Source organism: Theropithecus gelada, chromosome 2 (assembly GCF_003255815.1).
Source record: "Theropithecus gelada isolate Dixy chromosome 2, Tgel_1.0, whole genome shotgun sequence".
NCBI classification, from domain to species: domain Eukaryota; kingdom Metazoa; phylum Chordata; class Mammalia; order Primates; family Cercopithecidae; genus Theropithecus; species Theropithecus gelada.
In genome coordinates this window covers 13,206,008-13,233,819 of record NC_037669.1, presented here as the reverse complement: position 1 = coordinate 13,233,819, position 27,812 = coordinate 13,206,008, and the positions used below count along the sequence as shown (strand labels likewise).

The 27,812-nt window shown below is 33.6% G+C and overlaps 1 protein-coding gene across 3 annotated transcripts in view; it reads right to left on the bottom strand.

Annotated features, from left to right (window-relative positions):
- The window catches only part of EPHA3 (EPH receptor A3), a 359,464-nt gene that overhangs the window by 324,095 nt on the left and 7,557 nt on the right, over window positions 1-27,812 (bottom strand). For all 3 annotated transcript variants that reach the window (XM_025377671.1, XM_025377673.1, XM_025377672.1), the window contains exon 2: window positions 14,941-15,005. In XM_025377671.1, coding sequence (XP_025233456.1) covers window positions 14,941-15,005 — 65 coding nt within the window. The remainder of the gene's footprint in view (window positions 1-14,940; window positions 15,006-27,812) is intronic.

Sequence of the window (27,812 nt, the reverse complement as noted above, 5' to 3'; positions counted from 1 at the left end):
TTTACATTTTACAAATCCCCTTTTTTTGGTGCACTTTTGCCACAGTATTTGATGAGAGATATCCTATTCTTCTAAGATGACAATTCAAAAGTGTCTGTTTCCTGAGGAAGTCCTCTAAAAGCATGTTAATATAAGTAACAGTTTATGTCAATTTTGAATAAAGACCAATAATTAAACAATTAAAACATCCTTTTACTTTATTGTAAACATTTTGGGATGAAATTAATGTTAATACTCATGAATTTTTTTTTTTTTTTGGTATGTTTAAAGCAGGCCTATGGCCACAAAAGTTAGCTCACTTACTTATAAGTGCCTTGAGAGGTTTCATGCTCTGTTTATAGCCACTTCCTATGGAACATCCCCTGACCTAGTAACAGATTAAACAATAACTCCTCTCCCATTTAAACACTGCGGTAAATATATACCAATGTTTCTATTAAGAATCATAATTTCTACAAATGTTGTATCTATCATTTCAGTGCTTTTCAAAGGGAAATTGAACATTGGGGAAAAAAGTGATATGGTAGACATTTCCTAAGGCTACTATTGTTTAAAATTCTATTTAAAGTTTCATGATTACCTCCCTTTTTTCAACCAAATATCATGAGTGTATTTTGCAATTTTTTAAGAAACTACCAGTTTTAGATAGCAAATAGCATACAATATAAAATTAATATTTAGAAAAAAGTTTTACTTTTAGCTTTTATATATACTCTACTGCCAAAATACCCATAATTGACTCTGCCAAAACTCTACGAGTACATTATATAAATTTCTTCAACAGCCTGGAGGAATCTGTGTAAAAATTTCCTATTTATAGCATCTAAATTTCCAGCAATTTAGAAATTATTCATAATATAGGGGTCATGAAACAATTTCATATATTGAAATAGCACATGAGATACCACTGGGTATGTTAGGATATGTGTTTTAGATGCAGATATATATGTAGATATATACATAGATATATTCATACCTAGACATATGCGTGTATATATATAATAGATCACATCTCTTTTTAAAGATTCATTTAAGTTCTATCCTTTAAACTTTCATAATACCAAACCATTTAAATTTATTTGCAGGCTAACGTCTTAGTATTAATGTAGGACATTGGATCTTAAAGTGTGATCTTTGGAAAAGCACCATTAGCAAGGCAGTCCGTAACTATAACTGTAAGGGTGGTATTCTTCAGATGGTTCTGATGTACTCTAAAGTTTGGGAAACACTGATCTAGGAGAAATCAAGACATGCATCAGTTATCATCAATCACAATATCATGGAAATTATCCTTGATTTCTCTACCTCCTTTCTGCCTTTCTTATGGAACAGATAGCATAAATCACTTGGTGTCTATTACCTCCTTTCCATATCTTGCTAGACCTTTCTCTGATGACTTTGGTAGACCATCTGATCTTTGCATCGCCAGTCTAAGTCCATGGATTAAACATCCTAATTCCAGACTTCGTAACAATTTTGCATTAAGATAGAACCCAAACCCTTGGCATAACGTCTGAGGCTCTTCATTATCCAGTCTATTACTCTAACTCTCATTTATTTTCTTTTTCCTTTCAGAAATTCCATCATTTACACATTTTCTGTTCTATTTTCAGATGACATGGGCTATGATTCTCTGTCAACATGCAAAGCTATTCAGTCTGCACTTGTGTGTGTGGTGCACAGTCAAGTATACTTGGTGAATTCCTACTTATCTTTAAAGCTTCACTATCTCTTGGTATAAGCTTTGCTAACTCATACCAAGCAGAGTTGATGACATACTCCATGTAATATTACTGTATCTATTGTGTATTTTCATTCATGACTATCATTATATATAGTTGCTGGTTTATGTATTGGTCTTTTCTACTAAACTTTAAACTTTCCTTGGAAATAGCTTACTTTTCTTACAAGATGTAGTATAAAGTAGGGGTGACGTGCATTTTAGGGGAATCAGATTGTCTGGTTTCCATTCCTGACGTTTTTACTCACCAGATTTCTGAATTTGTTCGATTTATTAAAATTCTTTGGGCTTTACTGTTCTTTCTTGTAAAACTTCATAGGATTGTGGTGAGAATTAAATGAAATGATACATCAAAGCACTAGGAATAGTATTAGCCCATTGGAGAAATATTAGCTATTGTATTCTTTGCATCTCTACTACCAACAATAGTACCTGGTACATAGCAGGAGCTAAAGCAGTTGTTGGACAACAGAGTGAACAAATTTCAATGTAATAAAGATTCTACAAGCCCCTTGTATGCTACATAAACTATTAAGAATTCAGTAGGTTCTAGAAATTAATATTACCTCATAGTTTTCACTTCTGAAATAATGTTATTACCCTTAATCTTCTCCTAAATGTTTACCACTCCTAAACTTTTCTTTGAATCAGAATCACTTATTTCAGAAAATAAAAGTGTTTATTTTCCAAGAGATAATCACTAAAGCAAATTTCACCACAAAGGTTTTTTGGGAGTTATAAAGTTCGTTTGTTCTGTTTTGTATTTTAGTCTCCAAAATTTGTTGAAGGACAAACTTGTTACTCTAATTTATATTACCAAATTATTTTGAAACCTACATATGAACAACATATATTTCTGTAAAATGAATCCAATAAAAATTTAGTGATTATTTTAGCAGTTCAGAAAGCACAAAATAAAGCCAATAATTTAGAGACACTTTAAATCTTGAGGATTTACTGGCTAGAAAACAATGTATCTAATGCTTCTCTTTTAAGACTAGTTGTAGGAAAATGATATACTAATTTTTAAGGATCTCCAGAATTTAATTGGCTTATACAGAAAGTGAAACTATGTGATATTTATTTTAGTTACAATGTAACATTTGAAAATACTCTTTCAATGCAAGCAGATTTAGATTACTCTTTCAATTCGAGCTAAAATCAATTTCTAGTTGTCAGAAAATGAGTTAAGAACCTTTAGTCGTCAAGTGACAGCCCAGTCTCTGGATCATAAATCAAGTCGTGATGAAGGGGTACACATTCACAAGAATGGAAAGCTAATAATAATCCTACACAACCTGATTTTTTTCTTGGGCTTATGAAAGATCAGTCTTTTTTCACCTGCTAAGAAAAGTAGTTCTATTTTGTCTGCTGTGTCTCAAGATTTGGATATTATCTTGGGTGCTGCTGCAATGCATGACACTCGGTTGAAGTGGCTTGAAATTCTATAAAGTATCATCTGATAATATTAAACCACACAATCTTAAATCCTTCCTTGGCAGTGTCCACAGACCAAGACAGAGAGGAGGAATGAAAAGAACACCAAACCCAGACCCAGAAGGTAATGCTGTGACCTTCATCAAGTCACTAAGCCTCCTTGAACCTCAATTGCTTGTCTATATAGAGTATTGCACTAAAAGATTTCTACAGTCGTTGCCATTTCTGCCACCTCTAAAATTTGATTACTCATTCAAATATATTTTACTGCTCTAAATAAGGTAAAATTTTGCTGCCTTTAATGGAAAACTGAAGCAGCTCTATCAACAAATGTTTTCACAAAATTCTACAGATAATATTTTTACGGCTTATTTGCTGCTTTTTCCTCACTCAGGATAGGCAAATTTCCATCTGAATTGTATTACTAATTCAACTTAAGAAATGGCTACCTAGTACATCCATCCAACATTACGGGCACAGATTACGTATGCATTCAGGGAATTTCTGGACAAACACAGTTGACTACATTGACTCCTATCACCCACCAAACTTATATCCTATTGAAGACTTTTGAGTAAACCTATGAAGTGTGTGGCTATCAGTTTTCCTGGGATTCCATGGCATGGAAGAGTATCCAAGTATAGACGATCCAAAATGGTTAAAATTCTTTTAAAACATTGCATTGCATCTCTCCCTTCTTGAATAGGCTAGGCTGTCTCCCCAATTGCTGGATTCTTGGTCTTGTCACTTTACATTGAGAAGGGAGGTAGCCATTTGCATTTTTTTTTAATTAGCTTATTCTTAACCTTAGGCTCAAAAGAATATTGGCTGTCACACAGAAGGGAAATGTAATCACTTCTACTGCGAGCGTACCTTCTGTCCCCCAACACACACTCTTGTGTTTGTTTCTTTTGCCTTCCCTAGTTTACTAGATAATTTTCATGTTCACTGAGTCCTCTATAGGTCCTACAAGTTACTCAGTTTTCCAAATATGACTTCTACTTGTTTTGTGACTTTATTATAAATATTATCTGATTAATAAAAAAGAAAAGAAAATAATAAACATTTGATTTTTCCAGATAGCTCCTCCTGGAGTCTTAACAAAATAATAAAAGTTCTACTTGATGCTAAATCATCAAGATATATATCCAAAAGAATAGGAGGCTCATTCTAGGTCCTATTAACCTACAATGGGAACTTTTACAGTGTCCTTTCTGACTCCTATTTGTTCTTCAATTACGCTATCCTCCCTGATCACCTGCTTAAAATGTTGTCTTTGACTGATGTGAGTATTTTAGGGTGGCACATAAAATTCTTCACAATCTGATCCTAGTAACACTCTGGGAACAGTTAACAGTCATTTCCCAGACAACCTTATATTCTAGTAGCTACATGACAGGGACTTTCCAATTCTGTATTCCCACCTCCCTATCACTTAATTCATTGTTTATTTAGTTTTTGGGTTTTATTATCATCTCTTTTATCATGAGCAATAGATTCCAGATATATAAATACTGTATAAGTATTTGTAAATATTGAAGATACTACATGTGGTTCAAACTAAATTCCAAGATTACATGAAATAAATTTGATGACTTGGAAATAAATTCCTATGACAAATTTCCAGGAATGGATTTCCCAAGTTGCCAGAGAAACATGTCTTTTCTCTTGCTGTGTGTTTATTGTAAAATCCAATATTTAAAAATATCAATAGTTATATTAATCATGAATTATGCACAGTGCTGCATTTAGAGGTTGAGATGAACTACAGCCCTGAATCAAGCAGCAGCTGAATATCTTAGTAAGTACTGCATGCCTCATTACATCAGATAATGATTTTCTAACACAGTGATCCTCAAACTTGAGTAGCATCAGAATCCCATGGATAGCCTATTAAAAATCCTATTGCTGGGCTCCATCCCCAGAGTTTCTAATGCATCAAGTCATGATTAGGGCCCAGAATTTTGCATTTCTAACAACTATTGTATAGAAGTTTAAAAGTAACAATTTTGATCTGTTAGTTTATATATATCAAACTGCCTTATTAACAGAATAAAAATAATGTGTAATAATATGATTTTAGATATACTCAGAAAAATCCAAGTATATCAGCCCCTTTGACATTTTTCTTCTTATGTCACATGTAATAGAGATAAATGATTTTAGCAACTCCCAAGGAATCTCATATATTACTTTGGTAATATTTTTATGTATGTAATAATTTCTCAATAAAGTGAGCATCATATGCAGGAAAAACAGTGATGGTAATCTACACCCTATTAAGGTTGCAGAAATACTTAAGGTGGTTTATATTGTACGCATCATAGCCATTAAGCATTCTCAGGTTCAATGACTATCATTTGGGACTTGGGACTTACATAAAAAGTATACTATGCCATAGTTTTTATAGACTAAATTTAATTTCTTTTTTTAATTTTTCGAAAGAAATTAAGCACCCAGAGTGTAATAAGCCTAAGGGTCAAAATAATTAGAAATTTTAATAAAAGAGGCAATATTTTAAATAAGCAAAGCTTTTATGTGAATTATTTTTAAAAATTCTTGTTTTACGTGTAATGGAAAGACACAGTTGAAACTCCTTTCCATCAGGGTATGTATCTTGTTTTTATATCCTTCATACAAAAGAACACTTGGAAGCTTGAAAACATAATGTTTAGGCTGAATATACTCTCTATAAAATATTAAAGGAATAGGACATTTCTTAGTAATGCACAAACCTATTCAGTCTGCCATACACTATTTTGCACGTTTCAACACATTCAATATATAATGAATTGAATATGAAAGCCATTCTTTTAAAATTATAATATGTATATTTTCGGTCACTTTTATTTTAATAACTGTGCATTTCTGACCAGAAAATATGCTAATTTGAAGTTGAACAACAAAACAGAGCTTAGTGTCAAAGTTATTTGTTCTAGAGAAAAAATGTTATCAATATGAAAAACTAGCAGAAGCAGAATTTCGTCTTCTATTTGGAATTTTTAAATCTACTTTAAAAAACAAATAAAGAATGATTATAGCAAACATATGAAATATTTAAACACTCAAAATAGAAATGAAAATTATTTGACTACATCTTAGCTTTTTATTTAACTTTATAGTTAATATATGTTAGGTAATGATCATAAAGCACAAATAAATTTATGAGTAAAGCTAGAGGAAATAAAACCCATGCACTTATGTTTCAAGTCTCCTTTGTTTTAAATCCCACTAAGCTTACATCAAAGTAAAAGAAATGAAATAGAGTACATGCCATATTTTAAAAATTCTAATCCAGTCTCCCTAAACATAAACACTGTTTTGATGAAGATAATACAATTCACACAGAGACATAGTGTTAGCAACAGAAAAATCACTTCTATTTTTTTTAAAGCACCAAGGTAGCATTTTATTTTTAAGAAATTAAATGTTGCTAGAATAAATTCTATCTTATCTGATTTCTAGCACTTGTCCACATTTCCCCTTTTTTTCCAGAGTGCATTTTGTTTCAAGGAAAGGTTCAAAAAAACAAGCCGGTAAGATTTTGCCATGTTTTTCTAACGTAATCAGACATCTTTCCTTGAGAGGTCGGCATAATAGGTGAGAGTGACATACTTAAAATAGAGTCTAGGCAGAACAATTTCAAATGACCAAGAATCACATATCACATATGTCAAAAATTTGATGTTCCTGGATTGACTATTCAGTCTATGAAGTAGAATTTGGACTGTGATTCATAAAGGCAGAATCCCAGGTGGTTATCGCTGACACCCAGTTGTCAAAATATTCTTTCTGCATTTAAAACCCCACTCACACGGCGAAAGCTAGAAATCCAGTTGGTAAGATTTTTGTAATTATTATTTCCCAATAATTCTAATATTACAGGCAAGTAACATCATACTGTAAAGTAGAAAAGTAAAGACTTAATTTAGAAAGTATTTTTATTATTTTCATTCCTCTCTATGATTTATTCATTTTAAACAGTTCTATGATTTGCTGAACTGGATTTATTTACAGGATTATCACTTTTCCCCCCTTGATAACAATCAGTATAATTTTCAATATGAAGCTATCTTTATGTAGTTTTTTTTTCAGTTAAACTTCAGTTCACTGGCCAGTTGTATTTTCTAGCTACATTTAACTAAATATGTCTGCTAGTACAAAAGACAATGTAATATATTTAATATAGATATATTATAGATTATACAAGATATATGCGTTTATATATAAGAATTGTACTTAATTTTATGCCATTAAAAGAGACAATGAAATCTCTAAAAGACATTATTTCAAGTAATATAGTGTAAATTATCAAATTATTTTCAAAAAACAAAACAAAACAAAAATTGATGTTAGCTTTCTTAATTGGCAAAGCTTTTATTATTCATTTTTTAATAATTTTAATTCATGGGCAATTCATATAGGAACTGTAAATGCTGAGAGTTAAGGGAGAATTTCGTGAAATGAGGATTGGCCTCACAGAGCTTTCCTGTGAAAGCCAGAGTTTCCTGGCTGAAATAAAGATCAGTCGAATGATTGCATTAACGCATAATTGTAAGCTGTGGATATACAACAAAGAACATGCGTAAGGAGGTAGATCAGCTTATCAGGTGTTATACAGTAGGGATAGGGTGAGGGTCATCTAGGAGGTGGTGGGGCAGGAGGGTGGCTTGTGAAAAGTTCAGGAGGTCTCCATGAAGAAGTAACATTTGACTTGAAATCTGAAATATCAATATTTGAGAACATTCTCATCACTAAAAGTTATAAATAAACATGCCAAATTACTATGTTTAAACTGCCTCAATTATTAAGTTGATGCAAAAGTAATTGCAGTGTTTGCATTGTTGAAATTTGCCATTTCATACTGGAATACATTCTGAATTAAGTGTGAAATATGTTATACATCATTTTAATGTGCATTTCTCGTTTTGTTTTTGGTAATGACTTATTATTTGCTGTTTTTTATATGTATTTTAGACTATGGAAATGATGTTAGACAAAAAGCAAATTCGAGCGATTTTCTTATTGATGTTCAAAATGGATTGTAAAGCATTGGAGACAACTCACAACACCAACAACGCATTTGGCTCAGAACTGCTAATGAAGGTACAGTGCAGTGGTGGTTCAAGAAGTTTTGCACAGGAAACAAGGGCCTTGAAGATGAGGAGCGTAGTGATCTGTCATTGGAAGTTGACAAGGACCAACTGAGAGTCATCATCGAAGCTGATCCTCTTACAACTACACAAGAGGTTGCCGAAGAACTCAATGTTGACCATTCTGCGGTCCTTCGGCATTTGAAGTAAATTGGAAAGGTGAAAAAACTTGATAAATGGGTGCCTCATAAGCGGAGAGAAAGTAAAGAAAAAAAAAAGAAAAAGAAAAGAAAAGTTGTTTTCAAGTGTCATTTTCTTATTCTACGCAACAATGAACCATTTCTCGATCAGACTGTAACGTGTGACGAAAAGTGGATTTTATACAACTGGTGACGAGCATCTCAGTGGTTGGACCAAGTAGAAGCTCCAAAGCACTTTCCAAAGCCAAACTTGCATCGAAAAAGTGATGGTCATTGTTTGGTGGTCTGCTGCTGTTTTGATCCACTACAGCTTTCTGAATCCCAGTGAAGCCATTACTTCTGAGAAGTATGCTCAGCAAATTGATGAGAGGCATCGGAAACTGCAATTCCTGCAGCTGGCATTGGTCAACAGAAAGGGTCCAATTCTTGTCCATGACAATGCCCCATGACACGTTGCACAAACAATGCTTCAAAAGTTGAACAAATTGAGCTACAAAGTTTTGCCTCATCTATCATATTCACCTGACCTCTCGCCAACTGACTACCACTTCTTCAAGCATCTCGAGAACCTTTTGCAGGGAAATCGCTTCCACAACTAGCAGGATGCAGAAAATGCTTTCCAAGAGTTCATCGAATCCCGAAGCATGAATTTTTATTCTACAGGAATAAACAAACTTATTTCTCGTTGGCAAAAATGCGATGATTGTAATGGTTCCTATTTTGACTAATAAAGATGTGTTCGAGTCTAGTAATAATGATTTAAAATTCACGGTCCAAAACCGCAATTCCTTTTGCAGCAAGATTGTATGTGAACTTCTGTCTGTGCGGATTAGATGGAATAAAAACGAAGTGACATCAGAGGCAATGTATTGGACTCTGAATTGAGAAGAGGTCCCTGCTGAGACTTCACACAACACTGTCAACTTTCCTTCTCCTAAACACAAATTCAAGACCTCGAGTGTAGACTGAGGTTTATGGAGACATGTAAATGAATTTAGCAAAAGAGTTTGAATTAAAGTGGGAGAACCTCAAAGCTTGTCTTAGAATAAGAAATGACATTTATATAGCTCTTTCACATGTATTATATATATACATATATATACTTATGCTCAAATCTCATTTGCTCTAAAGTGATATGACATAGGAATTACTCTAATTCCCTTTTTTAGAGGTGAAGACAAATGTTTTTTCAAGATTAAAAAAAAGTCCTTTTGAGAGACAGAGTCTGGTTCCGTCATCCAGGCTACAGTGCAGTGGCTCAGTCATACCGCACTGCAGCCTGGAACTCTTGGGCTCAAGTGATCCTCCCACCTCAGCCCCCTGAATAGTTACAACTACAGGTGAATGCCACAACTCCAGGCTAATTTCTATGTGTTTATTTATTTATTGGAGATAGGGTGTTCTTGCTGTTCGCCCAGGCTGATCTTGAAGCCCTGATCTCAAGTGATTCTCCTACCTTAGGTTCTCAAAGCCCTGGGATTACAGGTGTGAGCCACCTGGTCAGTTTTTGATTAATTGGCTTACATCTGATTATATAATAAGTGGTAGAGATAGAATGCAAATGCAGATGCCTCAATTTTAACCAATGTGCTTAACCTGTTTTACTACTCTATTATTTTTGACATCTTACTAAAGTACTAAAAAAGACAATCTGGAAAATATATATGACACTATAAAACACAATGATAGCCTCCATTTAGAAATTAGAATATTTGAGCAAAGATAAAACATTCCATCCTATCAGGATGCCTTCCATTTGAAAGCATGAAAAATACTAAGAGTGGCTTAAATAACAAAGAAGAGGCATTATTTCACGTAATTCAGTGGTTCAGTGATAACAAGGTTCCATGCTGGTTTCTCTTATGCTCACTGGGCTCTGCCTTTCTAGTCCTGAGAGAAATGCAGCTGCTGCAGACCCAGAGCCTTTACAGAACAAGTCCAAACGGAGGAAATGCTGGGTCTCTCCCTATCTCTCTATCAGGAGGAAAACCTTTCCTAGAAATCACTAGAATTCTGCACCAGCATCATTGGCTTTACTTACACTTGCTTCAACCAATCCCTGCCAAAATAACTATCATGGTCATGATTAGTTCTCAGATGAATCAACATTTAACCCACAGAGTTGCAGAAGGGCCATTTTCCAGTAACACCTGGGAGAGTGAAAACTTGAACAATATCGATGTTTCTTACATCAGCAAAGAGAATCCAGATATTGGGTGGGCAATCAGCAAGCTCTCTATTTGCCAAAAGAGTGTTTTCACTTAAGTGCACGTTCACTGCTAAGACATCAATAAATATCTAAAGAAACCTTAATTCCACAATTACTAATTCTGATACCTCTATTTTCCAAAAATATATATTACTTGTTGCAGACAGTGCTTTTTCTACATTTCCTGAACCCTACCAGTCCTCACCCTCTTCTTATTGGAGTTTCCTTAATTGAGTCATAGCTCATGATTTCTTTGTACTAGTTAATCAGGATATCAATACTATACTAAATGAAAACTGTGTAGCTCGACCTTCCTTGGATCTCTCCTCCAATGAATTTATGTAATGATATGTAGTCTAAGAAAGTTTACATGGTAGATTAACACTATCAATCAATCAATCAATCATCGATCAGTTTAAGTACAATCAATTTAAGAGTCATGTGTAAGCAAAAGACTGTTTTTCTAAGCTGTAACCTAACAATATATAGAAGGTTTGATATGTGTTGATTATTCTCAAAATCAAATATTAATATTAGAACTATTGAATTATTTACCCAAATTTCTGAATAAAATTAAGCCCTGGATTCAAATATCATATTATAATTCATAGTTTATAGGCCCAGAGAAGGTAACTGCTTCTGTCTGCTTTGCTAAAGGCACCAAATATAATGCCAGATAATATGAGTGACAAATAAAACTCTTCCATTGAAAAATGAATTGCTATTCATGACCTCCATAAATAATTTCAGTTTACAAATTTGAGTATTATTTTCATGACCTTCATTCAGAGAAAATTAAAGTTTCAATAAATTTACTCCCAGATATTTATTTGGAGAATTGGTCCAAGGCCTAATAATATATGTAGTATCATATTTCCCTACAAGGTTTTCTCTAAGATATGAAGCACCATTTAAAAATGGAGAGAGAAATACTACTCCCAAGAAAAGTACCTAGGCAAATTGCAAAGTTTCATGTATGAATACATCTTTGGAGGAAAAGAAAGAATAGAAAAAGAAAACAAATTATATGAAGGAATGAGTGACTCTTGGCCATTTTCCTCCAAATATATTAATTTTTTAATAGCTCAGGTGATACAAGCATTCCATGAAAGATTCATTTTAAGTTTGAAATGAATCACTGATTTATTTTTTAAAATTTATATTTCAACAGATTTGGAATTCAGAGCTTCTGATGAGAACATGATTGGAAGTTAGAGAAGGAGCTGGCAGTCTCCCAGATCTCCTTAGTTAAGGACAGTTCCTGATGGAATGCTATTATTAATCCCCCAAGTAAGAGTTTCTCAACTTAGGCACTGCCATTTTAGACCAGATCAATCTTCTTTTTAGAGGCTGCCATGTTTATTGTAAGGTATTTGGCAGTACCACTGGTCTCCCCTACTAGATGTAAAAGTGCCTCCTTTCCCCAGTTGTGACAAAAGTCTTCAAACATTGCCAAATGTCCCCCCGAGACAAAATAAAAATTCCCTACTCGTTCAACCTGTTAAGAACCACTACCCTAAATCAAGAGTGAGAATTTGCAGTGATTTAATATGGTATAATATTGTTATTATGATTTTTCCCCTTAAGTTTACAGTCATATTTTAGTTATCCTCCAGTCAGATGCACTGCCAGTTATTATTTAATTAATTTGAAAAATAACAAACTCGAAGTCCATTTCCAGCTATTACTTGTCTTTTTATTTTATGAAAAACCTTTCAGCAAGGATATCACAATTGTTATAAGTATCTATTTCCTTTAAAAACAATACAACCACAAAACTAATCTATCCTTGTCATGTTAAAAATGAGAGCAATAAAAATAATTAATTGAATCTGGAGGCACAAATATTTGTATATGCCAGGCTAATAAATCCAAAACCTAAACTTACCATACAGTATTTTCACCTAATAATCTGGTCAATTTCCCAAAAAAACAGTTGATCTAACGTTTTCTAAACTGCACTATATATTTCCTTATACATATTATGGTTAACAAAATATGTGGGAAATTTAAAGGAAATATACACTACATATCACCACAGAACAATAATTCACATCATTTGATTTTATTCTTTTTTTTAGCTTTGGGGTTCTTAGGTATTGTAAGTTTCATGAACTATTGGGGAGTTTCTCTTTTCTCCCTGCAAATAATAATGATAAGCTTGAAGAGAATGACCAACCATTTTAGGCTATTTTATGCATCAGAAATAAGAAAATCACAGTTGAAAGATCAACAGAGGACAGCAATGAAGAGGAACCAATGGGTCCGAGTGGGGATCTCTGAGGCAACAGTAAACCAAAGAAGAAACTGAAAACTTTTGACTGTGGAAGCTATAAGAGATTCCTAGGCAACAAAGAGACAGTAAATTGGGCCAGAGATGGGAAATGTGAAGAGGTAATTTATCCAGAGGAGTGTTTTTCAAATTGAATGTGCTAAAGAGTCACCTATTGAGATACAGATTCTGATTCACAATGTCTGGAGAAGGGTCTGGTAGTCTGCATTTCTAATAATCTCCCACATGTTGATGTTGCTGGTTTGTCCCTGTGTCACACTTTACCCAGCAAGGTGCTAAGAACACCCCACTGTCTACCTCCAACATAGATCTAGAAGTAGAAGTGCCAACTCTACCCCATCACATTATCTACGAGATTAACAATGGGGGAATTCATTTCCCCCAACTCTCAATATATAAAAATGTGTTACCACTATACCTTCTTTAAAGGAAAACATCAGCCAGACTGTTGCTGTGAAATATAAGATAATTTCTTGTTTTAAAAAATAAACATATATGTATCTATTAGTTATAGATACTAATATAGTAATATATATACCATATTATATAGTATATATAGTATATAGTATGTATATATGGTATATAGTATACTATATACTAATATATAGTAACTAAACATTACTATAGTTTTTGCTTTTCTTATATCCTGAGGCAACAGGTTCTCTGGTATATTATCTGAAAGAGTCATGAAAAATTTAAATTTCTAAAATCAAATTAAGGTGAGGTTTGACTTTTAGATGATTAGTTTCAAATGAGTTTTCCAGTTCATTCTTGAGTTTCAATTCACTCTTTATGACAATCTAGGCTGTGCTTTTATCCAAATCATTTGATTCCTTTCACACCTCTGGGAAAACCAAACCCTGGCTTACTTCATACTCTCTGCTCTAAAGTAACTAATGAAGGCTTGATTTTAGGTTTTGGCATATTGTCAAAGTCAAGGTGTGTCAGGAAGAGAAGCAGATACAAAGATGACAGACAGATGAAGTATCTCTGATGGAAAACATCCGCTGGTGAAGAAGCTGGTGCTATCATAAAACTGTGTATATTTAGGCACAAAACTCTAAAGACTGAACACCAATACGAAATGGAAGTAATTACAATCTCTTGAAAAGATGACTATCATAGAAGGACAGGAATACATACGCTTGTTCCTATGATAAATATTTCAAAATATTTCACATATTTCACAAGCTATACTTAGAAACAAAAAGGTATGTTGGGGAATTTATTACAAAATTGTGTAGGGAAAAGAGTTTGAGAAATGTAACCCCACCCCCCATTTTTCAGAAAAACTAAAAGAAAAATTTTCTCCCAGAAAAGGCTCATTATAGTCATTTAGAGCACCAAAATACTACACTCTGTAATTTGTATCTGGATTGATAAAATACCAAAGCTATATAAAAAGTTTAAAACTTAAAGGCAGCAGCAGATTTTTTCTAAGTAATATTCCCTTTTTTAAACTGATCTAGGCAAATTGTAGACATTTTAAACAAGTAAATTAAGACAATATAGGTTTATAATGTTGAACAATAAATTCTACCTACTTGGAAGAGCAGTTACTGAGGTTGATTTTAAGGCTATGACTTTGGAGATTACCATCTCCAAATACACACTTTCTACATCACCTGAAATTTAGGCAGTCCAATTAATTCACCTATTCTGATCACATCAAAAAAAAAAAAAAGTCACTCTTAAATCATTAACATGATGCCAACAATAATTAAACTATTTAATCAATCCATTCAAGCAATTAATAAATTAAGAAGAAAAAAAATCTTCAAAATTCTCAGTAACTCCACTGGACACAAATGTCAAGCTGTGCTACTCCATATATTGAATACTCCTATAAATATAATTTGTCACCAGAAGTACAAGAGTTCTCTTTAGAGAATACAATAAATTCATCTGCTCCCTAAGAAAGGTAATGGAGAAAATGATGTTTCCTTTTGATAGTTTATTAAACTCACCCCATGTGATGGATAAGAGATCCAGCCCAGCTCCCCTTGAATTGTTTTTGAATCCAGTAGATTGACTGAAATAAAACACAATACACAAACACAATTAATAACAGTGAATTATTTCTATTTGCTTCTGTTGAGTTTACATTGTCTGTTGTTGAATTGCTCAAAAAACATAACTCTTCCTTTTCATTATAAGTCTATAATTAGTATTAAAAAAGGGAGTTACAAAAAATACACAGGGAAAGTTAAGAGATCAAAAGTTTCTGTGTCCTTTCAAACTGTTTGCATTTATTTACAAGGATAGGTTAATGTTCAATATACTGACAATTTCTGACATAATAATTACAGATTTAAAGAGGAAACAATAAAAATGCAAAATAGAAAACAATATTAATGCTAGCATATCAAAATAACTTCAAAAATATTAAATCTGATAAATTTGCATATGATTTCCCAATTAATTCATTTCTTAAATATGTTGCTACAGTGAATCAATATGTGTTTATTTATGTTTAATATGGCACCTTCATAGTGTCCCTGGCTAATACTCAACATATTATTCTGCAATGTGTATTTTTTAAAAATGTATTCATTATTTACTTACATGTAACAAACAAAAAGCTTAACTACCAATTTGAGGAGAAATACAAGTAAAACTATGTAACACCTGTGTAAAGCTTTATTTATTTAAAGTAGTTATTTTGGCCGGGCGCCGTGGCTCAAGACTGTAATCCCAGCACTTTGGGAGGCTGAAGCGGGTGGATCACGAGGTCAGGAAATCGCAACCATCCCGGCTAACACGATGAAACCCCGTCTCTACTAAAAATACAAAAAAATTAGCCCGGCGTGATGGCGGCGCCTGTAGTCCCAGCTACTTGGGAGGCTGAGGCAGGAGACTGGCGGGAACCCGGGAGGCGGAGCTTGCAGTGAGCCGAGATCGCGTCAGCGCACTCCAGCCTGGGCGGCAGAGCGAGTATTTTTACTCAAAGGCTTTAGTGGTTTTACTCAGAACTTCGTGCTAGTTCTAATGACTTTTAATCGATGTTTGTACACGAAAAGTAAAATATAACATGCATATGATTGCATGTATTATTAAAAGAAGATGGAACGTTATTTTCCACACCGAATATTAATTTGTAATGGGTTAGAAAATTAAATATAAAACAGCACTCCAAATACAATTAATAACAAAAGGTTCACTTTGTCTATCTGACCTATTAAATAATGGAAACTATGATTTTACCTCATCTTTCTTCTAAATTAGAAAAAAAATTCCATGATTGACTAATGGAGGATGTGAAGGAAAGTTACATAAACTCAGCATGCATTATTAACGTGAACCAGACCATGAAAATCAATACACACAATAGAAAGGAATCATTTTCAGGGGTTACATATATACACACAGCAAAACATAATGTAAATACGTACACTGCACAACATGTTCTCATGTTGTTTACAAAATGTTTCCTGATACATGAAAAGCACCATTCTTTTAAAAATAATCGCAAGTAATTTTTTTTTGCAAAGCAAACACTAATCTTTTAAAATGTAAAGAAAAATAAATTACATATCTGATAGACTTTAAAAAATCATTTCAACTATTTTTTGTGAAGGAAATATTAATCTTATAAAATGTTAAGAAAAATAAATTACATATTTGACATACTAAAAATCATCTCAACTATTTTTTGTAAAGGAAATATTAATCTTATAAAATGTTAAGAAAAATTAATTACATATTTGATAGACATTAGATTTCTAAATTTTCAGGTAGTACTAAAATTTTGATTACCTGGTTAGTTGATAAATTCATTAGGTGGGTAAAAGTAAGGCTCTTGATCATTACAATGTAAAAGAAATACAATTCTCAAAGTTAGATTCTTTAAGTTTTGCTAGTGAAAGACAAACATAAACTTTACCTTTTACATTATAATTCCTTAATGATTAAAGAATGTTTTCCCAATAAATTAATCCTAATGAGAAGTAACTGTATTTAGATTAAAACAGAAGATAGCCGCTGCATGGATTACATAGTATAATTTCCATAATTGAATTATTTCCCATGATATCAGTTTGGAAATTAACAGTATGCTTAATTATATTGCAGTTATCTCTGAAAAATAATTAAAAACCCTCTACCAATTAATCAATGTTATAGATTATATTTCAGATCAGTGTTAGAAAATTTTTGAAAATACAAAAATACTTCCTCACCTTTAAATTAAAGGATATTACCAACATTCATTCTCATAAAAGATATACCTAGTTCAATTGTTAGTTGTTTCATACCAATCATTTAATCTCTCTGAGCTTTATATGGGATTTGCATAGTAGAAATCAGCTTGCCAGTATGCATAAATTATTAGATTATATTTGCAATGTCCTTAGGGGTTTAAATGGCTTAATGTATCATTGTTTTTAGGTACTAACTGCACATTACTAAATGATAATTATATGTTACTCCACATGCTAAGATCAATCACTAGTTTAATCTTAGTATTAGTAACCAGAGTGAGGAGAAGAAGATGTGGTTATTACATAGACTCTGTTTAGTAAATTACCTATTGGAATGTAGGTTATCAGCTAATGAACTACCATATCCTTAAGTTTCTTCTGATAATAAGAACAATGGAAAAGAACTAGACTAATCACATCAGCATTTGGTTTCTACTCAAATGAGAACAAACCAAAATAAGTAAGACCATACAGTCAATTAAAGTAAGTATAGATTAATTAAATTTATTGCATTTACTCAGAAATTAAATTTTTAGTGTACTCCATTTAGCACAAATGAGAAAAACACAATTAGCATCATTACTTCTGACTGATTCTATTGTCTATCAATTATATCTACCCTGAGTATCTTGCAATGTTGCTGTGATGTTCAAATACCAAAAATATATTTAAAACCACCATGAGTTTATAACATGCTGTACAGACTCCCTTCTTGTAAATTTAATACATTAATATTATTTGACAACAGTTCCATTTTGACTTCTGAATTATATTTATAATTCAATTACATGACCTAAATACATGACCTAGTAGAGTAGAATACTTAACTTCAAAACACATTTTAAAAGCATATAATTTGGATTTATAAAGTCCCTTTTGTTTGTACCCAAATAAAAATAACACCGTCTAAGAATTCTAAGTACTTTAAAGTGAATGGTTACTTAATTGGGACTCCCAGGATACAAACCTCAAATCTCCTGTGATCCATTATAGAACAGTTTGAGTATATACCATAATTGAGGTAAGAAAAGAAAATGAATGGAATTTCAAAGTAAATCTGTGAGGGATTTATCTGCATACATTGACTCAATGTAACATTGCAATACATACCTTAAACCCCACACTGATACAGGCAAGAACTTTGGTTACTAGAATGCTGTCCCTCTCTAAACATATGTAGACCTGATCATTTCTTTTCAAACGCTAGGATGGACAGGATAGTCTGATGAGTTGTGACGTACAAATATAATACTGTGGACTGAGTTATAATTGCACTAGTAATTGGATAGTTTATTTCAATTGCTGGACAATGTGAGTTCACAATGATAAAATCTGACAAAACGAAAACTTACTTAAGGCTAGATAGGAACATATGCATGACTTCATTCTTTCATGGCTATCTCATGCCAGTTATTTATCAAAGCTGTAAGTTACCCCTTCCCAGATTTCATATTCTAATGATGTGATTGCCATATATTTTTGGTGTGTAACAGAAAACACATTATTTTGTTAATTTTAGAATATTTTATATTCAAAGAACTATATGGCATATATTAACTTTTTTAATGAAAGTGATTTAAATTGGAAATGTTTTTAAATGTCATGATTCTATTTAAGTTAGTAAATAAATAAGTGGAGTTTTTCTAGGCAAAAATGAATTTGGAAATCACCGTCTTATGTATCGATGGATATGGTTCTAGGTTTTTCTTTTACATGTTTTACTGCCTCTAATTGCTTTTAAATAGAGATGCATGACTACAAGGCGCTTATATTCATGAGAAGGGGAAGGTAATCCTTACTTGGACTGTTGATTTGGCTTTCAGATGGGCACTAAGTTACTGAGATCTGGAAAGAAAGAATGGTGGTTTCTGATGTAAATAAGAAGATGTAGAATGGAGTAAAGGAGTAAGAACAAAGTATAGTGCCGGACACAGTGGCTCATGCCTGTAATCCCAGCACTTTGGGAGGCCGAGGCGGGCGGATCACCAGAGGTTAGGAGTTCAAGACCAGCCTGGCCAACATGGCGAAAGCTCATCTCTACTAAAAATACAAAAATTAGCCGGCGTGGCGGCGCACACCTGTAGTCCCAGCTACTCGGGAGGCTGAGGCAGGAGAGTCGTTTGAACCCCGGGGGCAGAGCTTGCAGTGAGCCGAGATCACGCCACTGCATTCCAGCCTGGGAGACAGAGCAAGGCTCCGTCTCAAAAACAAACAAAATAAAACAAAGCAAGCAAACAAAAAAAGGAACAAAGTACAGAGCAAATTGGCTCAAATTGGTAATAAGTACTTATGGAAAGGAGGAAACCTGGATGTCATTTCTGCCACTGATTTCTGCTGTTCCATTTCCCCCTCTGTTGGATTGTGGGATTGAGATTCCCAGAGCCATCCTCTCTCTTCCTATCCTGTCCTCTATCACAATGGAGAGACTCAATCAAAAGTTCACTCCTAGTAAAATTGCTCATTAGTATTGGCAGCGTCAAAAAGAATTGCCTATTCCAATAATTTACATCATCTTTTCTTCTTAGTAAAAGGAACAAACTAAGATTTTTTTTTTTTTTTTCAAGTTCTCAGTTACTAAAATAAGAGCTTGAAACAAAGGTTCCCAGTTAGTGAGGGCAGATTAAAAATGTACAAGTTTCTGGAGTTTTGATTTTTAGAGAATTATTAACACATAAAGCTTTTTAAAGGACATTTATAAATTCTGATTCATAGTGGCTACTTGTCCACTTAGAAAGACTGAGAATGGGCCGGGCGCGGTGGCTCAAGCCTGTAATCCCAGCACTTTGGGAGGCCGAGACGGGCGGATCACGAGGTCAGGAGATCGAGACCATTCTGGCTAACACGGTGAAACCCCGTCTCTACTAAAAATACAAAAACTTAGCCGGGCGAGGCTGCAGGCGCCTGTAGTCCCAGCTACTCGGGAGGCTGAGGCAGGAGAATGGCGTAAACTCGCGCGGCGGAGCTTGCAGTGAGCTGAGATCCGGCCACTGCACTCCAGCCTGGGTGACAGAGCGAGACACCGTCTCAAAAAAAAAAAAAAAAAAAAAGAAAGACTGAGAATGAAACTAATATTCACACCCTGAAAGATTTTTAAGTGCTACAAACATGCAGACAGTTCTAAAAGGTTTTTAAGATTAAATGCCACAGCTTTGTACTGAAGCAGATCTTTACAATTACCTAATAATATACCCATAGGCTTTGTGGTAATGCTGTAGTTGCATTTTATGAAACTGAGTTATAAATAATTATTAAACAATCATTTCAAGGTGAACAGTAGGCTTTAATGGCTAAAGAATTTCAAACTCATATAATAATGCACAAGTTTTCTTGTAAAACCTTCAGTTATAAGGGACTTTTATGGCCAAGTACAAATAACTATAAAACCACTACAATAGAAAATAAGCCCATCCTTTGATTACATCTTGTTTTTACTAAAGAGTAATGACAGTTTCTTTCTATGCACACCATCACTGTAATTGTCCCAGCCTCATTTCACAAATACTTATCTTTATCATTTTCATCACTTTCTGTTATAATAAGCAGAATAACTTTGCTCTAGGTTACAGGACTACACAGAGCTCTTCAGTCTGCTTCTAAATATATTTAAATGTCACAAATTGAAGAAAATGATACAGAAAGAAATAAATTTTTTTTCTCAGTGTTATAATTCCCTGTGTAGTTCTCTGGTCAAACATAATACAGAATTAAGAAATCGACAAATATTTTCTGATAAGATTCACCTAAGCTGAGCTTTTCTGTTTTACTGTATGCACCAGGGTATGACATTGAGAAGTTTAGAGAAGATAGTTTTTCTGATGTACTTCTGTATTGCAACAACTTTTATCTACTGCGCTTGCATATTCTTAATTTAATTGTTCCTGTGGACTTCCAGTTTGTATTTATTTTCTTTCTACCCAAGCATTATTATTCTTTTTTTATTTTATTTATTATTATTAGTTTTGAGACAGGGTCTCCCCTGTGTCGCCAGGCTAGAGTGCAGTGGCACAAACTTGGCTCACTGCAACTTCTGCCTCCTGGATTCAAGCGATTCTCCTGCCTCAGCCTCCTGAGTAATTGTGATTACAGGCGTGGGCCACCACGCCCAGCTAATTTTTGTGCTTTCAGTAGAGACGGGGTTTCACTATGTTGACCAGGATGGCCTCGATCTCTTGACTTCGTGATCTGCACGCCTTGGCCTCCCAAAGTGCCGGGATTACAGGCGTGAGTCACCGCGACCAGCCAAAATATTTTAATAGATCTAATTAGTATTTTATTTCACGGATAAAACATTATAAAAATATTGTACTATAGACGAAGTCAACTATTATGCCTCAAGTGTGTGCAGATAAAAGTTCCTGTAAACTGTGTTAAATTTAGCAGCATTTTCTATCACAGAAATTTTAATTTATGCAATTTTTATCAAAAGAACAGCTAAAATTAGAATGTAATTTTTTGTTGTTGTTTGTTTGAGATGGAGTCTCACTCTGTCGCCCAGGCTGGAGTGCAGTGGATGATCTCGGCTCACTGCCAGCTCCACCTCCCGGGTTCACGCCATTCTCCTGCCTCAACCTCCCGAGTAGCTGGGACTACAGGTGCCCGCCACCACGCCCGGCTAATTTTGTTTTTGTATTTTTAGTAGAGACGGGGTTTCCCCGCATTAGTCAGGATGGTCTTGATCTCCTGACCTTGTGATCCGCCTGCCTCGGCCTCTCAAAGTGCAGGGATTACAGGCGTGAGCCACCGCGCCCAGCTGATGTAATAATTTTTTAAATGCTGCCATGTTAAACATTGTTATGAAAAACCTCTTTTGTCAGGTGGTATTTTAACAACCTGTTTATGTGATATAAGAAGATTTCTGCCCTTAACTTACTCTTTCTCCTTAGCTTTTTCTCCTGGGCAATAATTTTGGATTTATTTCTATCAAGATCTTAGTTATAGAAGAAATTGTAATTAGCTGTCTCATCTCAGTCTTTGCCAACAGTAGGGGGAACTCCTTGGAATCAAAACAGAGTCTCACAGTAAGATGAGTCTGTGTTTTTATAACTAGAGTGACTCAGGAAATAACGCAGAACAAAATTCTACTAGAAACTTGGACACTTTAGTAAATGTCAATCCTATGCTGTTTATAAAGTATTAAAATTTTCATTTTTCCTCTTTTAATCAGAGAAATATAAAGGTCATATGGATATCAAAACTATTATGGAACAAACAGGTATCAAGATATCAGTAGGAAATGTGTTCTTATAACAAAATAATCCTTTCACATAAATCAGTTGTGATGCTCTACTGCCAGTGAATTTTTAGTACACTAACAGCCTGACTTAAATAACAGCTCTTTGTTTTTCTCCATTGTTAACTGATATTATGAATCATTCAGACAAGTAAAATGCATCTCCCAAAGTGTAAGTTTCTAAAACTAGGACATTATTATGTAAACAGCATTTTATTTTTCACAGTTTTGCTTTTTAAAGTGTTCCAGAAGTAATAGAATGACTTGTTTACATCCAATTCAGAGACACCTTTTTGAAAGATTAAAAAGTGAAAAATGAAAACATATTACTCAATTATGAAATACAAATAGTCATTAAGGGAAATAGCAGTTTAAACTACAGCATATGCATTTTGCCTTCACCCCATAAAATCAGTCTATCTTGGTATTTAAAAAATCATATTATCATAAAATGTAGAATATCGACATCCAGATAGTACATGCTCTCTCTCTATTCAGCCAGAGTTTGACTGTTGGCTGTGAAAATAGAAGAAGAAAATTGACTTACAGAAGAACTGTAATATAATATTTCCTTTAGAAATAAAATTGTTCCTAGAAGTCCCTTGGATATAAAGATTCAAAATTCTAGCACAGGAAACAAAGAATGTAATGATGAGACAAAAGTAAGTTTAAATTTAAAAACATCCTCTGGATATTTTGGCATCCTCAAACACACATGTGCATATACGTACACATGTATTTGTTTTGAAAGAACCCCACTGTAGAAGAAATTGGTTTCCTGATTAAACAAATTTCTGGAAAACTACAATCAGAATAAAGCTTTGACTTCATCATATTCTGCAGAATATCTGGATTATCTAAAATCTCATGTGTATCATTTATTCTGATCGTGACAATACAAATTTGACTGACATCTACAAACATAGGCACACACACATAAACAAACTCTTCAAGGTTTGTTTTTGGGTCTTTATAATGGTCCACAAAGGATCAAATACGGTACCACATTCTTAGCAGTTTATTTCAAAACACTAGTCTTTTCCCTTACATCTTAGGAGCATGGTGTCAATGGAAAGCATCAAACTCTGCACTAGAATAGTCAGAAAACTTTTACTTTATTGATGAAAGAGATGGTAGAATGCAAATAAAGACCAGTGAGGTATTTTGGGGTAGTGTAATCATAATAGGAATAGCACCTACAGAAGTTTTTATTTGGTGATGGTTCTATTTTGATATTCAGTCACGTGTGTTTCCAATATATTCACATGCACTCACACAGAATTTACATCAGTTTAGGTATGTGCTTAATAAGAACTGTTTCTGAATATTTAGTTATTTTGGACATGCTTAAAAATGTGTCTTTGTTATATATTCATTTAAATTATTTTTAAAGTTACATGCAGTTAAAAATAAATCTGGGTTAAAATTATCCCCACCACATGAACTTAAGCAAATCAGTTAATCTCCTACTCCTTGTTTTTAGGAATTTATTATTATCTTTTACCTTAAAAAAATTCTCCCTGTCTCTCAGGGACTCTGTTCTGGGACTTAAATTGCACCCTCCACCAAAGATTCATATCATATTTTTCATAATTCTCATATCTACAACAATTTTTATATAAGTATTCATTTTAGATTCATTTATCCCATTGAATTTGACATCTTCAAAAGCACAGAGCATTCCAGTCCCTAGCATATTTTTTTTTTTCAAACTCCAGTGGGTAACTAATCCTCAGGTAAACAGTTTGATAAATAAACAAACACAAACAATAAATTATTATAATATGAAAGATGACTTATTATTATGTAATACGAAATTAGTTATATATCAACCTTTTTCTTGACTCGTTTTAATGATTCTTAAATGTGTGTCTTTGTCATTACCTTTACAGTTCCAAAGTTTTCACTAATAGAGTTAGGGTAGTAAACCTACTACAAACCTGGCCAAACATTAAAAAAAAAAAAAAAATGCTGAGTTAATTTCCAAAGGATCACCTTTGGAAAGAAAAACTTAAAGGAATATTACTAATTTTATATCTTTTTGGTTTCCTTCCTCTCATTTTATATTTTTTGTGGAATATTAAAACTTTTAGTATGATTTAGAACATCACTTTCAAAGGTAAGAAAAATTTTCCTTATTCAATGTACAAATGTCAAAGATAAGCATTTGTATCTGAAAATATAGAAAGAAACACCATTGTTAAGCATAGATTAACTAGTTTAGTCACAGGAAATACTATAATTACACGTGGATATTTCTTTTTCAGAGAACAAGGACAATCAAATCATAATTTAGATCAGAAGTGTCAAAGACACTATAGTAAAATCTCTAAGTTTATCTTTTTGAGTTATCTAATGTAAATGAGTATTAACTTATCTATGGTAAACCAGATAGTAAAAGCAAACCAAGAGAAAAATACTAATTCCTTTTTACTGCCTCTTTGAAAATATTTCCGATATTTGGCAGTTACTAGATTTGGTGGTGTTTATAGATTTCATAAAAGAGTAACAATCTACTTTAATTCTAGTTCTACTTTTCTATCATGCTGCCAGTTCTTTTATTCTGTAAAAAAGCAAAATCTACCATGATCAGCTGTGACTTATTTGAGAGGGATTTGTATATAACTCTAGCCTTTTTGCCACCTTTGAATAGTATAGATGATTAGAGGACAGTTGGGGAAAATGAACAAGATTAGATAGTGACAAATAAATCAATGGGTTTTTTTTTTCCACACCACATGTTTATAATTCAAAAAAATAAAATTTTATGCCATAGAGAGGTCAAAAGGTATATATTTATTCATAAAATTTTGCTTACAGTTTTGTAAGAGGACAATACTGTTGGTGATATAACACACCACACAGTGCTGCAAATGGACTTTTCCTGTTAGTGGTGTTTTGCTTACCCAGAGGATTAGTTAGATAATCCACATGGAAGACATTGCAAATTAGCTTCCCAGACTTTCCCTCAGTGTGAAGACTGCCATCATATGCAATGAAAGAATATATCCCTTTAAAAGCTAAACAGTTTTATCAATTGCTACATTGGGTTTGAAAATCAGGAAATAAATGTATGTTGACTACTAACAAGCTACTCTGTGTTTCCCTTAGTCAATCTGAGGTAGATGGGAAATGTTACAATTTCCTGTTGATTGGAAATCAATCAACTTTATCAGAGGCAAAAAGTAAGATTTTAAAGCCTTATATGAGGCAGTTTACACTTACTGGACCTGTGGAGCTTATTCATCTATTTTTCTTAACTACTAATTGAAAAAACATACATTAACCTTCTCAAAATGAATGCATTAAAAAAGCAAGAAGAAACAGTTTTGATATTGACTAAATAAACCTCTCGGTAATAAAATTAACCCACAATTATCTATTTGCTCAAGTGCTTTTGAGGCCCTGCTATGTAATCAGTCAAGACTTTTGTCTTAAAAGGGAAGACAGCTCAGTTTGGAGTCTTTAAAGTCAGTTTATATTTGCCTTGATGTGAGAGAGTTCTGAAAACCCAAAGATAAATATAAAAAAATCAAATAATAGGGAAATGAGTAACAAATATGAATATAAAAAATCAGGTAATAGGAAAATGAGTAATTGACATGAATTCTCTGGAAGTAAGGGGAAAACGTTTGTTGCTAATTCTTCACTTTTGTTCATGGAAAACATGCCAATAGCTTGAAAGACTGGCTAACTCTTTGGGAACATAACGGATAACACATTAGCCTTTTTCCTTTTTTTCTTTTTTTTATGTTACAGTGAAGAAAGCAAGATACTAAAAGCTGCTTTCTGCTTTGGAAGCCTGATGTCATCAATATGCTATTTTTGCTCTTTGCCAGGTTAACAGAATTTATTGCAGCAATTAATGCAAAACATATGTGCTGAAATACCCACATGAAAAATATAATTGCCCCCAACTTAATTTGCTACCTTTCAAAAGCCTGTTTCAGCTACCTTTTCTCAATGGCTACAGTTAAATAGAATACAAGTGTTTTTATGAAAGAAGAGCTAAATCACTAAAATTTATTTTCTCATCTTAAGTAATTTAAAAATTGTAGTTTAAGTGGGGGGAAATTTCCGCAGAGACTAAAGTCTACTTTTTGGACCATGTTCTATTTTCTATTACTGACCTTTAAGACAATTCCAATTGTTAATTAACACTTCATTTTTATTACACATAACCCTAAATAATCACACTCTGGTTATATTGACAATTTCCTCACTATCTGTATGTATGGAATTCTTGACAAAATCTTCTCTCCAGGGTGAGGAAAGGAGTGTTTGAGTGTCAGGAAAGGAACACAGAGGAAAGAACGTGTGAAGAAAAGTCATCACAGATATTTTTATCTGCTCTTCTGTCTACATCAAATTTCTTTAAGTTAGTTTCTTAGTGGGTTCCCCACCCATGCAGATAATCATAACTTATGAGTGGAACCACTTTACAGTTCCAAAGTACTCTCATTTATATGGTTTCCTTCAATTTTTCACTACACATTTCTGATTGTTTCTAAATTATCCTTGCAAAGTCAGAAGACAAATTAGTACAGTCACTGGGATTAAGGTTGAGAAGCTAGTGCTTTTCCTGACAAGGATGTCTCCCTAGTTCATAGGCGTTTGTGTCTAGAAGAAAACATGTGAGGTTAAAATCAAAAGACAAAGACAAGAGAGAGGGCTTGGCTTAGTTACTACTTTATTAGGATCCATTTTCTCAGTTTCCTCAGTTTAACAATGGGAAATGTCACGTTACCTATTTTAGGGCTACTTTAACGATTAAATGAGGTTCAGTAAGTCATGAATGATAATGTAAGGGAAAAATCTGTTTGCCAGCAGAACACTGAACAATTATTTTCTCAGTGTTGAACATGGTACTGAGGATATATTAGTCTTGAAGTCTACAGGATTTAACAATACCATCTTTTATGAAAAACACGGAAGTTCTAACACAGCCACAGAAGCATCAGGATCATCCAACCACCAACCCATATCGATAGCACAGCTCCCAAAACTCTCTCTGGCCCATTCCCTGTTTACTCCCAATATTGGAAGAGGAAAAAATCCTGTTTTAATAAAACGGTGTCAGTCACACGCGGGTTTTGGGAGAACACAGACAACTTTTGAATATGCACAGGGGCAAAGTTTACGGACACCCCCTCAGCAATTACTAGGGGCCTAACAGGTGGCATTAGCAGGTAGTTTTAAAGAAAATTTTTCTAAAAAATAAATTTCTTCATTTGAGTCTAGCGACACCAAAAGAGTTGAATGTCCAAAAGATGAAGAAACAGTAAAGGGATAGGGTTAGAAATCAGCAAACTGGACAACAGGGCGTATGAGGCAACTCCTGTGAGTCTCAACCAAGCGCACCCAGTAAGAGATGCTTTCTCAATCCTGCAGCGAACCTTGCAGAATATCT